Below are 15,239 nucleotides of genomic sequence, written 5' to 3' on the forward strand. Positions count from 1 at the left end.
ATGGTAATCAGGTAATATGACACCTGAAGATACCTGGCACTGATCAGTGATCGCCAAACTGGATGACTGTTCAAGGCAGCAAAGGGAGTAAGGGGGCTCTCTAACTACCCCGTGCTGAGTCCAGCAATCTTAGCTACCAGAAAAAGTGCCAATCCCACCAAAATTCTCTCAATGCATTATCTTAATGATCAGAAGAAAATTAAGAAAACACCACACCTCTCCAACCCACATATCTTTAACTCCCACACCAAAGGAAACTTTCTCCTTTAAAGGATCAAAGCTCTCCCATAGAGGGTAAAGGGGAACCCTGAAGCCCCAGAGGAGACACTAGTTCAATCAGCAAGATTTTCTCAATCAGCAAGAATTTTTGAATACTTCCAACATATGCCACATTGGCCAGAGTCTGACAATAACCAGTGCAATTACAGTCTTAACCAAGCAAGAATCCTCACCTCCCTGAGAGCCAAGCCCAGGAGCCAGAGGGAAGTCCTCAGCCCCTGAGACCACTAGCTCCACCCCTTGTAGACATTGTTCAGTCTAACAGTGTTAACACAAACTGCATGCAACCAAGAGAACTGTTTGACCAATGTCATTCCTAGGAAGAGAGGGAAACAGCCTTATACCCAGGAATATTTGCACAATTCCACCTGTACAGTCAAGCAAGGATGGAGAGCAGAAGCCTGAAAATCATGGAACAGTGTGTCAATCACATCTCTTCTGGGGATAAGGGTAAACCAGAAGAGAAAAACATTTCCCTAATTAGCCCTCCATGACCATAGGCTCCTTGGCAGAAAAAGTTCACAATTATATCAGCATTTGGCCCTTACACTCCCTCGCAGCCAGAACCCATGAGCTAACTTGCTATCAATCCGTTAGCGCCGTCAGGAAACATCTATCTTAAGAGCCATGTAGAAAGCACTCTCTATGATGCTTACTTCAAAGTGATGTGCTGCGAGGTACTGAAAAGAATGATGGGTAATGAACCCAAAGTGCATTTAGGAACAGAAAAATCCTCTCTTAGAATCACTGCCAGAAACTTACAGTAAGAGGGAATCAAAGGGTAGTGTAAAACGATTCTATCTCTGATAAAGTAGGGTTCTTTCGGATGGACTGGTTTATTTTACATAATTTTCAACAATTACTTAAGATCATATTCTATTCCAGAACACAGATCTCCCTCCTCCTGTATTCTAAGTGATTTTCATATCCCAGGCACAGATTTCCTGATATAAGTATGCATTTTCAGGAGCAACCACAGCAATTTTCTGTCCAGAAAAAAAGAAAACCACACAGATTTGCCAGTGCTTTCAAGATGTAACTAAAATACTCAGGTGGGACTTTTCCCAGTGACTTTGTGGGCCCGTAGAGCTAAAGAAAATTTCCGCAACAATTTTCTTGGATGAGAAAGCCGTCATTTTCTTTCCTTATTATGCATTTCAAATTACAGTTTCTAGCCATATTGTTTAGCACACTAGTTTTAATGCTCCTTACGAAAGAATACTGGAGTACATATTTAAGCTACCAGATTTATGATTCAGCAGCCTCTTTATCTTAGGATGGGGCAGGCAGACTGAAAGAGAATGTGTCCTATGACCTGAAGTAGCTGTTCCTTCTATCACACTATGCCTATGGTTCCTCTGAAGCATTTGAAAAATTCTACCTGATTTATAACTGCTATGGCTTAAAATGCTATCAACAGTACTGGATGGAAAGTTCAGCTTCCTCTTTTCAGAAACATATCTGCTTTATTCCGTGAAAGTAAACGTAACATGCTGCACATACATTTTTCCAATCAAATTGCATAGTTGAGACAAATTCATTTGTGCTTTGTAGCAGAACTCACAGTAGGTGTTCACATCTAAAAACTTTGATTTGGAAATGCCAAGTCCTGGGCAAGCTCACCTTTGTTTGGAGTGTTAGTTAATGATATGCACCGCCATTCCCCTTCCCATGATTTTGCTAACCGTGTACCTCAGCCTATACCGTAGGGGAGCATGAGCTTTGAATTAACACAACGGAAATGGGAACAAATCTAGCTGAACCTCTCCTTCATGGAGAGAAGCGGGGAAAGGCTTTCAGTCTTGTTGAGGTATCCAGCCCTCAATGAATAGCGGCTGTGTATACTGAGTTTTGTTGGTTTGAGGATTGTGTCTGTAGAGGTTAAAAAAAAGAAAGAAAAGAAGGCACAGTTGTTTCTCAAGTCGCCATTTTCAACTCAACCAACAAAACTAAATTCTTCCATTTTCAAGCTTCAGGAGGGCGGCTCCAAGGCAGCGGGGCTCTCTTCCAGCCCCGGGTCCGCAGAGGAACTTATTGCTTCTGGGAAGGGCCCCGGGTAGGTCTGTGCTGCGCACTGGATCCCTTTTTGCAGACCAGTCTCTTCGTGGAATTCTCCCTGGGTGCTGAAAGCTGGGCAAGATCTAGTCCGGGCATTGTCGGGGTGTCCCACTCTCTCACTCACGGTGCTCAGGGGGAATTCTCTCCACCTCCGCCTCTGCAGTCCATCCTCCTTGTATTTTATGGAGTACCAGGCCAGAAAAATAAAAATAAACCCAACGAATTTGAGGCCGGCAGCCAAACCGAAATACACAAAACGAAACGACGTCACGTTGTACTCCCAGCAAGAACCCTGCACACCACATTCCTGTTGCCAGAGCATGCAGGTGGTGTCGATGACTGCTCCAAAGTAGATTGGAGTAGGAATGTATGCTAGAGGGGTGGAGAAGAAGGAAATACGAAGACTTAGCACATCTTACAAGGGAGAACAGATTTGTAAATTAGCAAGGTACTTGTGTGCTCTAAAATCGGTTGAGGGGAGGGATTTTCTTGTGTTACCAGATTTTTTTTAAGACACATCATATTTTATCACAATATATTCATCATAAAAGCATTCACTATATGATAAACACTTAAAGTCGAGTTTGCCACCCAGAATGCGCTGTTGATTTTTAGGATCAAATCAACATGTTGTGCCATTTAAATATATACAATTTTATTTGTCAAGTATATCTCAATAAAGCTGAAAAAAGGGGTATTGCTAAAAATACAATTAGAGAATCCTTTTAATCTTAAAAATTGGATTTTGTCATTAAGTATTCAACAGGCTATACTAGAACGCTTTATTACCCACCAAAATTCAATACACTTAGTTCTTGTGGGTTGGGCTTTAGTCCTCAGATGCAGGAAGAGTACAAGAAAAGCAGCATCTCCTATGAGTCAGAAACCACATAAAATGGCAACTTTGTAAAAGCACTTATAAATCTAAGAAATTATATATATAAAGGAACTTTATTATGGCATAAATTTCATCTTTGAAGTTTATGAAACATCTGAGATGAATAGTAGCTTCGTTGTCTGGGCTATGACATAGACATTTCCTTAATCCAATGAGAAAAAAAGTCTACCTAGTACATAGACTCCTGTATCACATGCTACTCCCTTTACCAAAATGTTCCCCCAACTCATTCACGTTGCAAATATCTATGCCCCCTTTAAATTCCTGACTTACTCAGATGCCATCATATTCTCACTGCATTTTGGATCTACCTCCATTTTATTAACTATCACATAGTATTTTAAATGTTTACAAATTTGTCACTCCATAAGCTTCTTCAAGGCAGGGGCCATGCCTTTTATTCTTTGCATCCCAAAGACCTCAATAAAAATGTACAGAAGATAGCAATGGGAGGGAGGAGGGAGGAAGGAATAAAAGAAAGAAAGGAGGAAGGGAGCTAGGGAGAGAGAAAGGAAGGCAGAGAGGATAGGCGGGCTGATAACCCAGGAAGCTGTGAGTGATGAGGATGGGCGGGCTGATAACCCGGGAAGCTGTGAGTGATACGTTTTCAATAAGTTGTTTTTATTTAAAATAAAGTCTATTGGTTTAATTTTAATATTATTAAAGTTTTTAAAACTCTTTTTCTGCTTTGGAATTTGGGGGAAATGAAAATTGGCTTATTGGCCCAACTAGACTTTTTCACAATGCATAGAAGTTAAAATAAAGTTGAATTAAATAATAAATGTCTGAAATGTTCTCCCTCCACTTACTCTTGATGCTGTGGCATACATCTGTTGACTCACCTTTACCTCCAAATCATACCAAATGACCCCAACTCCACGGCATCAGAGAGGGGCAAAGCAAAAAGAAGAAATTATCTTTTTCTGGCCGGGCATTGTGGCTTACATCTGTAATCCCAGAACTTTGGGAGGCCAAAGCGGGTGGACCACCTGAGGTCAAGAGCTCAAGACCAGCCTGGCCAACATGGTGAAACCCCATCTCTACTAAAAAAAAAAAAAAAAATGCAAAAATTAGCCAGGCATGGTGGCAAGTGCCTGTAATCCCACTTACTTGGGAGGCTGAGGCAGGAAAAACACTTGAACCCTAGAGGCAGAGGCTGCAGAGAACTGAGATTGTGCCACTGACCTCCAGCCTGGGCAACAGAGCAAGACTCAGTCTCCAAAAAAAAAAAACATATGTATATACATATATATTTCTTTTCTTATTCAATTACCCCTTTGGTTAACAAATCTCCTTATTTCTAAACCTTATTTCTAAATAATACTGTTTAACTTTTAACAAGATCTATAAGACAGACTTTTTTTTTTTTTTCAGACAGAGTTTTGCTCTTGTTGCCCAGGCTGGAGTACAGTGGCTCCATCTCGGCTCACTGCAACCTCCGCCTCCCAGGTTCAAGCAATTCCCCTGCCTCAGCCTCCTGAGTAGTTGGGATTACAGGCAGGCACCACCACACCCAGCTAATTTCTTTGTATTTTTAGTAGAGATGGGGTTTCATCATGTTGGCCAGGCTGGTCTCGAACTCCTGACCTCAGGTGATCCACTTGCCTCGGCCTCCCAAAGTGCAGGGATTAAAGCATGAGCCACCGCACCCAGCCTAAGGCAGACTTTTTCACTATATCTAAGTGTGTCAGAATTTCCTTTAAACAGCATGCTTTTTTAAAAATGATAGCCTCAAAGTTTTATTAGTACCCAAAAAAACAAGCCACTCATTAAATGGAACTAGAAGCATTTTCCTCCTGGGGCTTATTGAAAATGCTTATTCTTGGACTGGGCCATCAACCACAACATATGACAAATGGAGAATGTCAGGGGATTAATGCTTCAGGGGGTCAGAAGATGCCCTTTTTAAACATTACCTCTTCAAAACTGAAATAAGAAATTTGAATCAAAAAACAATTTTTTTGTCTTGTAGACAATGACACTGATTACTGAGGAGAAAATAACAGCTGAAGAAAATGACAGACTGCCACTTAAGAAAAAGAAATTATAAAAGGAAAAATAAGCTTGACAACAAAGACGTCAATTAAAAATACATTGAAATTGATCAAAGGAACATTGTATTTTACATGCTTATTTCCCATTGTCTCAAGAACTCACAGAGTGATGTGGTGTTTGTAAAAATAAGACCCATGTTCCACCTGCACAAATGTACTCTGTGGTTTATCACATGGACACAGCACTACTGAGCTTCTCTTGTTGATAAGTAAATACTTATAAGGCAGTCCATGTATGTCACTTTGGGGACCTTTCTTTTCCTTTCTAAAGTTTTTTCTTTTTCTCAGAAAACTTGATAGGTATACTCTTTGTTTAGTCCAGTAAAATTACTATAAAGAAGTAAGGAACTGAAAACTTCACAAATAAAGACCAATTTCTACTGCTTTCATAGGAAAAACGGCATAAAGGGGTCAAAATGCTAGGATTACAAATCCTTGACAAATTGCTTGATTTCCTATTTCTTACTGTGCAAAACTCTGGGGAATTTTGTCCAAGTTTATGTTCATAATGAAAAAGAAACTAACCTAACGTTGATTTTGTTTTGTTTCATCAAACAACAGAACCTGTCAGCTTCTAGTTCAAATCAGAAAACAAGGAAGTTGTACCCTCACCACTAACCTGTAAAATCTTACTCATGGTAATAAATGATCATGACTTGCCATTTTTAAAGAACAGTGAAAATCTGCCATCTGCAAAGAGGAACTAAGAGGCACACTTGGAAATTCAGGGACGTACCAAGTGTTCGCAACAAAACAAACTGCATTCCCAGCGCAAAAGGTCTCTCCTCATCTTCTACGGACCTACAGTGAAGGGAAAGAAGGAAATGTTTTTTAAATAGTAGCCCCAAGAAAATGAATGTCAAATCAAGTCGGCTTTGTGCAGAGCCAGGGACTAAAGATGCCATGCCAAAATATTTAATTCACTATTTTTTACTAACAATAGCCACACAAGATTGCTGATGGCTAAATCCCTGAATAAAGGTCTTCCCAATGTAGACATCAAAGAAACTCTGACTAACTCTAATTGTTTCTACATAAATACTGGTAGAGGGTTAAAGGCTTTTGGCTGAAGAAGCTGAAATGCCTCTAACTGAGCTTCCAAAATCAGATCCATTTTTTTAAATTATAGAATTTCATCCTAAATACTGCGTGGTTGGTTTTTGTTTTTGTTTTTGTTTTTGTTTTTGTTTTGCCTGTGTGCCTGCATCTTCCAGAGTGGTAGATGTGTACACTGAAAATTACTCCAATAATTCTTCCAAAACAGGAAGAAAGAAGAGTAAAGAATAAAAGTATATTAAAAAAATGTGTAGGAAACAAGTCAAACATCAGAGGAAGCATAAGCCCTCCAACCACGTCTTTTTTTCTTTTTTAAAAACTTATACTCCAAGTTATTCCCATGTGACAGGAAGATTGGAGTCTACTGGTTTTGTAATTAGCAAACATTAAAGGGCTCCTTTTCTGAAATTTTAGGTTAGAAGCCAACTGGAGATTTGCCATGTATGAACACTAAAAGAAAAAGTAGCCTATGGGTTATTTAACATCTCTTGAGGAATTAAAGTGCAAAGAATAAGATTATTTGAGTAAATTTATGAACGATTCATATGTCTTTTTAATGCTGCAGTACCTTAACCTCTCCATCGCATACCCATGAGAGTATAGTATATAATGGGAACTTTCCCAAGACCAGTGCCCTTGTCACCTTTTCCCCAATTTCTTTATTTCTCATAGCAATTTGCAAAGTGCTGCACACAGGTTGTTATTCCATAAATATCTGCTGCTGGAAGAATTGAGTAAACAAACCAGTGGGCCTTTCATGCGCTACTCTCTGGCTGTCAAGGAACAGCTTTGCTGGGAAATGCCTGATTCAGCACCAAGTGGGAAGGAAGCCAGAACACATCTGGTGCAGCCCACTGCCCTTGCTAAGCAATGACATCTCAGCAGGTGCTTCCTGCAAGGTGCCCAGCATTGTGACATCTGAGGAGCCTGGAAGAAGAGTAAGAACTGACTCCCTTTCTTCACTCCTTCCCTGCACTGCACCCCCTAATCCCCCTGAAGCTGCCCAGACCCATGGGTGTGCTCTTCTGGCTTCACCACGCTGCCCAGTTCCTTTGTCCACTGCAGTCCTTACTGCAAATATCAACACACCGATGTGAATGTATCAGTGTGGCAGGCCTCCATAACAACTGTTTCAGTATAGACTGAGTGTTTAAAGTTAAACATTAAAAGCCAGTGCCCTTATACAAATGCTGGAATGTAACAAAAGTCCACCAAGAGTTTTGTCCAGGTCTTTCCTGGGCCTTAAAGCACGACAAAATAATGAACAAATTCTTAACAGGATCCATTTAGGATTCAACAAGTTTTATTGGGGGTCTGAAAAAAGCTCCCTAGGCCTCCATAAACAAGTTTATTGGGGGTCTGAAGGAACTCCCCAAACCTCCATGATTTAGCAGGAGACAAGATAAGGGTAATCACCCCAGCACCTGGGCCCATTTAGATTAAGTAAACTTACTGAGGCTCCAGAACAAGGTCTTCAAGATTCAGACCTTAGTTATAAATTAAAAGAAATTAATCACTTATGTCTTTAGATGAATGCACACTTACATGTAGACAGATAGCTTAGAATGTATATAAGCTCTAATAAACTTTGTAATTTTGAGTTGGTCTGTTATTTCCAGGCCTTCTCCCTGTAACTGGTTACAGAAATAAAAACTCTCTTCCTCCCCTGTTCATCTGTATCTTGTTATTGCAGTGCAAAAAATAGCAGTCCAACCCTCATTTTGGTCCAGGAACACCAGTGCCAACATTTTTAATAGGACAAAAGTAGCTTCCATGTCCTCTTATAAACAAAAAATCCAAACAAGGTATGGCAAAGAAAGCACAGCCTGAAAAACTGAAAAAAAAAAAAAAGAGAGAGAAATCACATTCCCCAATATGCCCTTTTCTTGACTCAACTCCGAAATTTTATATGATAGTAAAATTAATGATCTCAGCATTTCAAATTGCAGGCCCAGCATAAATCACCACTGATCCTGAAGGTAGTAACTATCTATAAGGTTGAAGATAATAGCCTTTGCTGTATGCACGACTTAGCAACGTTCTCAAATTACTTCCTGCCCTCCTCTGGGGTCCAGCTTCTCATAGCTGACAGAGTGATGATGACTTTCAACTCCTGAAGTTGAACCTCGTAGGGCAGAGACTTCAGGAATCAAAAACATCAAAAGACGTTTCATTATACAGTAAGAATATAATCCAACTGAATGAAGAACTTTCCAAAGTATGAAATGTTACAACCTTCCTTTCCCTTCCCAACAGGGAAAAATCCCTCCTAAGTTCACCAGGCAAATATCTGAGCACCCTCCTGCACATGCTAATTTTGCTTTGCTCTCTGATTTACCACATAAGCCCTTTGTCCTGGATTATGTGCTCTGGAAATTATAAGTACAGAACCCACCCCAGAAGTTGAATGCTGTTCTCACCTGAGTGTTACTATGATAGCTGATGGTTGGGCACATGCTGTGATGAAGGTGACTATGAAGAGAAAAACTAAGAATGGGATAAGGGTATTGCAGGTCCGTTTACATTTCCCAGACACAGCATAGCCGTTCTCATTGAGATAAGTCTTGACAATAACCACACGGAGCTGACTGCGCTGTCCCACGGTGGGCGAAGTGATCACTTGTCGACTTTGGACACAGGTGCATTCTGTATAATTCCGTATCTAAATGAGCAAAATAAAGATGAGTTGTGTGCCCCTCAAAAGCTAACTGTGGCATAAGAATATTAAGACAAAGTTAAGTAAAAGTACTCTAAAATAGCTCGAATATTTTTTCAAACACAAAATATTTCATTGAAAGTACCTTCCTCATTGGTAACAGTAAGGATCTCAAGTGTGTATCTAACAGAATCAAAGTCTGCTGGTCAAAGTTGTTTAAACCTAAACTTTTCTAAGAAGCTTTCAACATTCAATACCATTCACATTCCGCAGGCTCATTTTTGTCATCATTATATTCTGCCTCCATTGCTGTTAACTCTTGGGCTCTCCAATTAGAGAAGCCCCTCAAAAAACAGAACCAAACCTTATTTTTCTTTGTGCTCACAGAGCACCCAGCACAACGCTGGGCACACAGTGGGCCCTAAAGTAAACATCTACTAAATGCAGAGAATTTATAATGCAACCGTGATGACTTTAGCACCAATAATAGTGAACATCTCATTGGTGTTCCATTTTCTTTTCTTTTTCAACTTTTATTTTAGATGCAGGGAGTACATGTGCAGGTTTGTTACATGAGTCTATTGTGTGATGCTGAGGTTTGGTGTACAGATGATCCCATCACCCAAGTCATAAGCATAGTTCCCAACAGGTAGTTTTTCACACCTCCCTCCCCACCTCCCCCCTCTAGTAGTCTCCAGTGTCTATTGTTTCCATTTTTGTGTCCATGAGTACCCAATGTTTAGCTCCCACTTATAAGTGAGAACATGTGGTTATCTGGTTTTCTGTTCCTGCATTAATTCGCTTAGGATAATGGCCTCCAGCTGCATCCATGTTGCTGCCAAGGTCGTGATTTTATTCTTTTTTATGGCTGTGTAGTACTCCATGGTGTATATTATCACATTTTCTTTATCGAATTCATCACTGATGAGCACCTAGCTCCATGTCTTTACTACTGTGAACAGTGCTGCGATGAACATACAAGTGCATGTGTCTTTCTGGTAGAACAATTTGTTTTCTTTTGGATACATACCCAGGAATGAGATTGCTGGGTTGAGTGGTCATTCTAAGTTCTTTGACAAATCTCCAAACTGCTTTCCAGGGTGTCTAAGTTAATGTACATTCTGGTGCTTCCATTTTTAAACATCCTTTTAGTCCCTTTAGTTAGCTGGTGCCCTACACCCTATAGAAGAGCAACCAGCTCCATGGATGTAACTTGGCTACTACAGCCCCCACCCAGTACTGCTCCTGGGCTCTGACAGAGTCAGACTAAATGGACATCAGCTGGCCTTCATTGCAACCTTTGAATACTTGAAGCAGTCATAAGAAAAAATATGAAGATGGGGCACTGTTTGGCTATCATGCTCAAAAGACTGTTGGCATATTTTAAAGGATGAACACTCACTCTCAAGGAAGGACTTAGCCACCAAGAGAACAGATGTAACCCTTTCAACATGGCGACACAGTGGAGTTCACCAATTATACAATGGGGAACAAACAACAGGAATTCTCAATTTATCATTGCAGTTTAAAACTCAGACATCAAAAACAATATCCCCAAAACATTCAGTGGATGGTATAATCCCTTATCACCTGCACAGAACAAGCACATGCATTTTAACCTTTTAGTGAAAGCAACTTCATACAATCTGTTCTTCACAAGGAATCAAAATGGGCTCAATAAGAAACTGTGTAGAGGCCGGGCACAGTGGCTCACGCCTGTAATCCCAGCACTTTGGGAGGCCAAGGCGGGCAGATCACCTGAGGTCGGGAATTCGAAACCAGCCTGACCAACATGGAGAAACCCCGTCTCTACTAAAAATACAAAATTAGCCAGGCGTGGTGGCACATGCCTATAATCCCAACTACTAGGGAGGCTGAGGCAGGAGAATCACTTGAACCTGGGAGGCGGAGGTTGAGGTGAGCCAAGATCATGCCATTGCACTCCAGCCTGGGCAACAAGAGCAAAACTCCGTCTCAAAAAAAAGAAACAGTAGAATATGAAAACCTTCTCCCATAGTATTACAGCCCATTTATAATCTACAGGAAAGGGAATTCTCAAAATAGCCTATTCTTGAACTGTCAGAAATATCTTTACTTTGAAAGTTTTTTTTTAAGCCTGAACTGAACTGATAGTCTCTGAAAAATGGCCATCACCCATCTTCACAGATTCCAGTCAGGGGAGGTGCTCTCCTATACTCTTTTATCAGCACCAAATGTGGTCATCTTGACCTTCAAATCCATCACAAGGGCCCTGTCAGAGAAACAAATGGCAGGCCTAGAGCTCAACCTTATCAAGTTTCACCGAGTTGGCACAGAATATAAAGTAGGAGAAGGCTGATATGGAACCAAATCCCTGCACCCAAATGTTCCAGTCATCCCTGGAAAAAAAAAAAATAATAGCAATGCATAATTTTCTTTCCTCTAGGTTTTCATCAGAGGTATTTTGTAGGTTACTTGGAGCTTCTTGAAAAGAAAGAATGAAGTCATTGTAGCTGCATATGAATTTCATCACATCCTTGTCACAGGATGTTGGACTAACAGAAGAGGAACTTGTGAAATATACTCACCCCAGTGCTAAGATTACCACTATTAACACAGCCAGCCAGACAAGGGTTAAAGTATGTAATTCCATCTGATCCACAGACTGGCTCATACTCGTGTATTTTACAACCACAATTAACGTTGCAGCTTCCTGTCAGATTCCTATGGGGCATGGTGAGAGAAGGTCTAAGAGAGAAGAGAAGCAGATCATGAGCAACACTTACCAAAATAAAACTCATAGGAAAGGTCTTGAAATTAATAATTTGTCCATTTTAGAGAAAATATTCTTTCCATTGAATCAAAGCCATGATACCCGAAGTAGTCATCCTCAACAATTATTTTTGTGACTTAAAAACAAAACATAAAGAAAAATGTTTCAACTTTCTGGTACTACAGATTCAATGCTTTTTATCAAATTACTGCCCCACATCCATTTCACCCTCCCTCTTGGTGCTATGAACCTGGTCTCAACATCTGGGCTCTGCAATTCTAACCCTAATATAACTACTCACTTACTGTAGGCACCAGGCTCTACATCTTAACAAATCTGTACGTCAATTTCTTTATAAAATGGAGGAAATACTTTTTAGTATTGAATCAATAACATCACTGTGAGCACATGATCACAGTTAAAATCCACCTATCCCAGTTATTAATATACGTTCCTTTGACCAAAAACTTGTATTCTAGAATAAATTATCAAAGAAAAGCATGGGGCTCTAGACAATCAAAATGAAGTATTTTCAAAGATGATTAGGAATCACATTGCTAGTTTGATTTAAACAACCAGAGAATAAAGATTAAGCAGTTCTTCACTCAGGATTGCCCAGGTGTGGATCCACAATCAAATATTGTGGGTTTCTTTTCTTGAGATCATGGTGTCTGATACAAAGAAATGATACCATATGAAAAGCTTGAAGAAAATAAATTCAGGCAACAAATATACAGGGAAGGAAAGGCAGGTAAGGATATAGGCCTGGGGAGAGGAGTGTAAACAAACAGCGGTGGAAGAGCAGAGGAGCACCTGGGGGATCCACAGGAGAAGGAAAGGGGCTCTGTACTGCTCGTACCCCATGACGGCTTTTGCTTTTGTGACCACCAGTTTTGTGTATCACTGATAAAATGTTGTTCCCAAGACTATATGAGTTAGCAACAGCAGATCCTTCATCCAATCAACCATTTGTCCATTATCTACCCATTTAACAAATATTTTGGAATGTCTGTTATGTACCAGGTCTTATCTTTTTTTAAATAGATTTAGAGGGGGTAAAAGTACAATTTTGTCATGTGGATATATTGTGTAGTAGTGAAGCTTGGGCTTTTAGTGAACCCATCACCTGACTAATGTACGTTGTACTCAATAGGTAATTTCTCGCCCCTCAACTCCCTCCCTCGCCACCAAGACTTATCTTTTTTTTTTTTTGAAAAGGAGTCTCACTCTGTCGCCCAGGCTGGAGTGCAGTAGCGCGATCTCCGCTCACTGCACCTTCCGCGTCCTGGGTTCAAGCAATTCGCCTGCCTCAGGATCCCGAGTAGCCGAGATTACAGGCGCCCAACACCACGCCCAGCTAATTTTTGTATTTTTAGTAGAGACGGGGCTTTACCATGTTGGCCAAGCTGGTCTGGAACTCCTAACCTCCTGATCCACCCACCTTGGCCTCCCAAAGTACTAGGATTACAGGCGTGAGCCACCATGCCTTGCCAAGACTTATCTCTAATGACGATGCTAGTACTACTTACACAGTAGCATAGCCCATCCCAACCATGCGTGTTAATTGGTGTTTGTTCAAAAGTTTGTTCAAAGGTTTTTCTCCTGTGGCCTCTTTCCAACTTTGATAATGAGTCCTTAAATTTTAATGGGGGAAACAAATTCAAAACAATATTAAAGTCTTATCAAGAAATCCTCCTAACAATGCAAAAAGCAAATAAATTCTGTTTTTCATTCATGTCACTCCACAGAAAAAAATTATCACAAGACTCTAATAATCATTACATTCACAAACTCCTAGTGTCATATCATCTTAAAGTTTGTATATACCTAAAAAAAATATTATTCTAGACTAGTGAGTCTCCACTGAGTCAATTTTGCCCCCCCAGGGGACCTTTGGCAACGTCAGGAGACAATTTGGTTCTCACAGCTGAGGGGGAGCTACTGGTATCTAATGGGCCACCAGTTCCTACTGAGGTAGAAGATCAGCGGGGTCTGCTTTCTGAGCCCTGGTCACAACCCTGCTGATCAAAACAGGATGTAGCAAAGAAACTGGCCAAAACCAGGAGAACCAAGATGGCAACCAAAGCGACCTCTAGTTGCCTTCATGGCTCATTACATGCTAATTATAATACATTTGCATAAGACACGCACACCAGCACCATGGCAGTTTATAAATGATGCCATGGCAAATGGCCCAAAAGTTACCTTATATGGTTCTGCGAACTCTCTGCCCCTTTTCCAGAAAGTTTGTGAATAACCTTGCCCCTTATTTTGTATATAATTAAGAGTGGGTATAAATACAGCCAGCCAGCAATCCACAAGTGCTTCTCTGGGCTCTATGAAGGAGCCATTTTGCTGTACACTGCTGCTCTAATAAACTTGCTTTCTTTCACTGCCAGCTTGCTCTTGAATTCTTTCCTGTGCAAAGCCAAGAACTCCCCCTAGCTGAGACCCAATTTTGAGGTTTTGCCTGCATAACTACAACGCACAGGAAGGCCCCCACCACCTCCCATAATAAGGAATTATCTGGCCTAAATGTCAATAGTGCTGAGGATGAGACGCTCTGTTCTAAACAACTTTCACACTGTTCAAGGAGGCAAAAAGCTTTCCTGAGTGTAGGAAACAAGCACAGTCCCAGGTCACCCTGGGGTATGTTTGCTTTTCTTATGAGATCATGGTGTCTGATACAAATAAATGCTGCAAAATGAAAGGCTCTAAGAAAATCAATACATGCAACAAATATAAATAGCAATGAAAGGAAGTGGGCATTCATGAAAAAGTTATTAGGAGAGAAGGTGATCACGGTACACACACAAAAAGCTGGTGACATGGTTCATCCTTTACACTGCGCTGAAAATCATTTTTAAAAATAATGATGTCCTGTCTGATTGTCATTCACTCACCAGAAAACATACTGGATTCTAATAATAGCACAAATGTTTAAACCTGAGTAACACTAAGCAATCTCTCATTAGCCTGAAGTGAGATTAGCATCATGAGATCACAAAATGCACAAGGGCTACTTACTGAAGGCTGCCCTCATCCTTGTGCAAAAGGACTGTACAGCACCTTCCCAACAAACAAAAAGCATTTCTGGCAAGACATAAAATGCACAAGGGCTTCTTACTGAAGGTAGTCCTCCAAATAAGAGGATCATGTTAACTCAAGAATCAATGTAAATGTTAATTTTGAGTGAGGCACGGGGCCTCGATAGCAATACTTTATAACTGGGTGGTCCACAATGTAAGCCTGAGAGTCACACATTTCATCTTACTATAAAAATCATGGAATTACAGAGCTAGAGAGATGGAGGGATCTCTGAGATTATCTGGCAAATTTGCTAACTTTAAAGAATGGGAAACTATAAGAGGTACCATGGCAAGCCCCACAATCATTGAGGCCTCAAGAAAACCAACCCTGGGAGAAAACCAGCAAAAGAGAAAACAAGTAAAAACAACAACCTTGTTGTCCAATCTTTGTTAAATC

General features: G+C 40.5%; 1 protein-coding gene across 3 annotated transcripts in view; it reads right to left on the reverse strand.

Annotated features, from left to right (window-relative positions):
* Nucleotides 1-1,719: 1,719 nt before the first annotated feature.
* The window catches only part of SLCO5A1 (solute carrier organic anion transporter family member 5A1), a 166,659-nt gene continuing 153,139 nt past the window's right edge, over nucleotides 1,720-15,239 (reverse strand). For 2 of the 3 annotated variants that reach the window (XM_054561725.2, XM_002819164.4), the window contains 4 exons: nucleotides 11,569-11,728; nucleotides 8,766-9,007; nucleotides 6,026-6,090; nucleotides 1,720-2,709 (listed from right to left, as the gene is read on the reverse strand). In XM_054561725.2, coding sequence (XP_054417700.2) covers nucleotides 2,252-2,709; nucleotides 6,026-6,090; nucleotides 8,766-9,007; nucleotides 11,569-11,728 — 925 coding nt within the window. In that variant the 3' untranslated portion in view covers nucleotides 1,720-2,251. Of the gene's footprint in view, nucleotides 2,710-3,130; nucleotides 3,210-6,025; nucleotides 6,091-8,765; nucleotides 9,008-11,568; nucleotides 11,729-15,239 lie in introns of all 3 variants that reach the window. The other variant, XM_054561726.2, reaches the window with a different exon arrangement.

Source organism: Pongo abelii, chromosome 7, assembly GCF_028885655.2.
Source record: "Pongo abelii isolate AG06213 chromosome 7, NHGRI_mPonAbe1-v2.0_pri, whole genome shotgun sequence".
In the NCBI taxonomy this organism is placed as follows: domain Eukaryota; kingdom Metazoa; phylum Chordata; class Mammalia; order Primates; family Hominidae; genus Pongo; species Pongo abelii.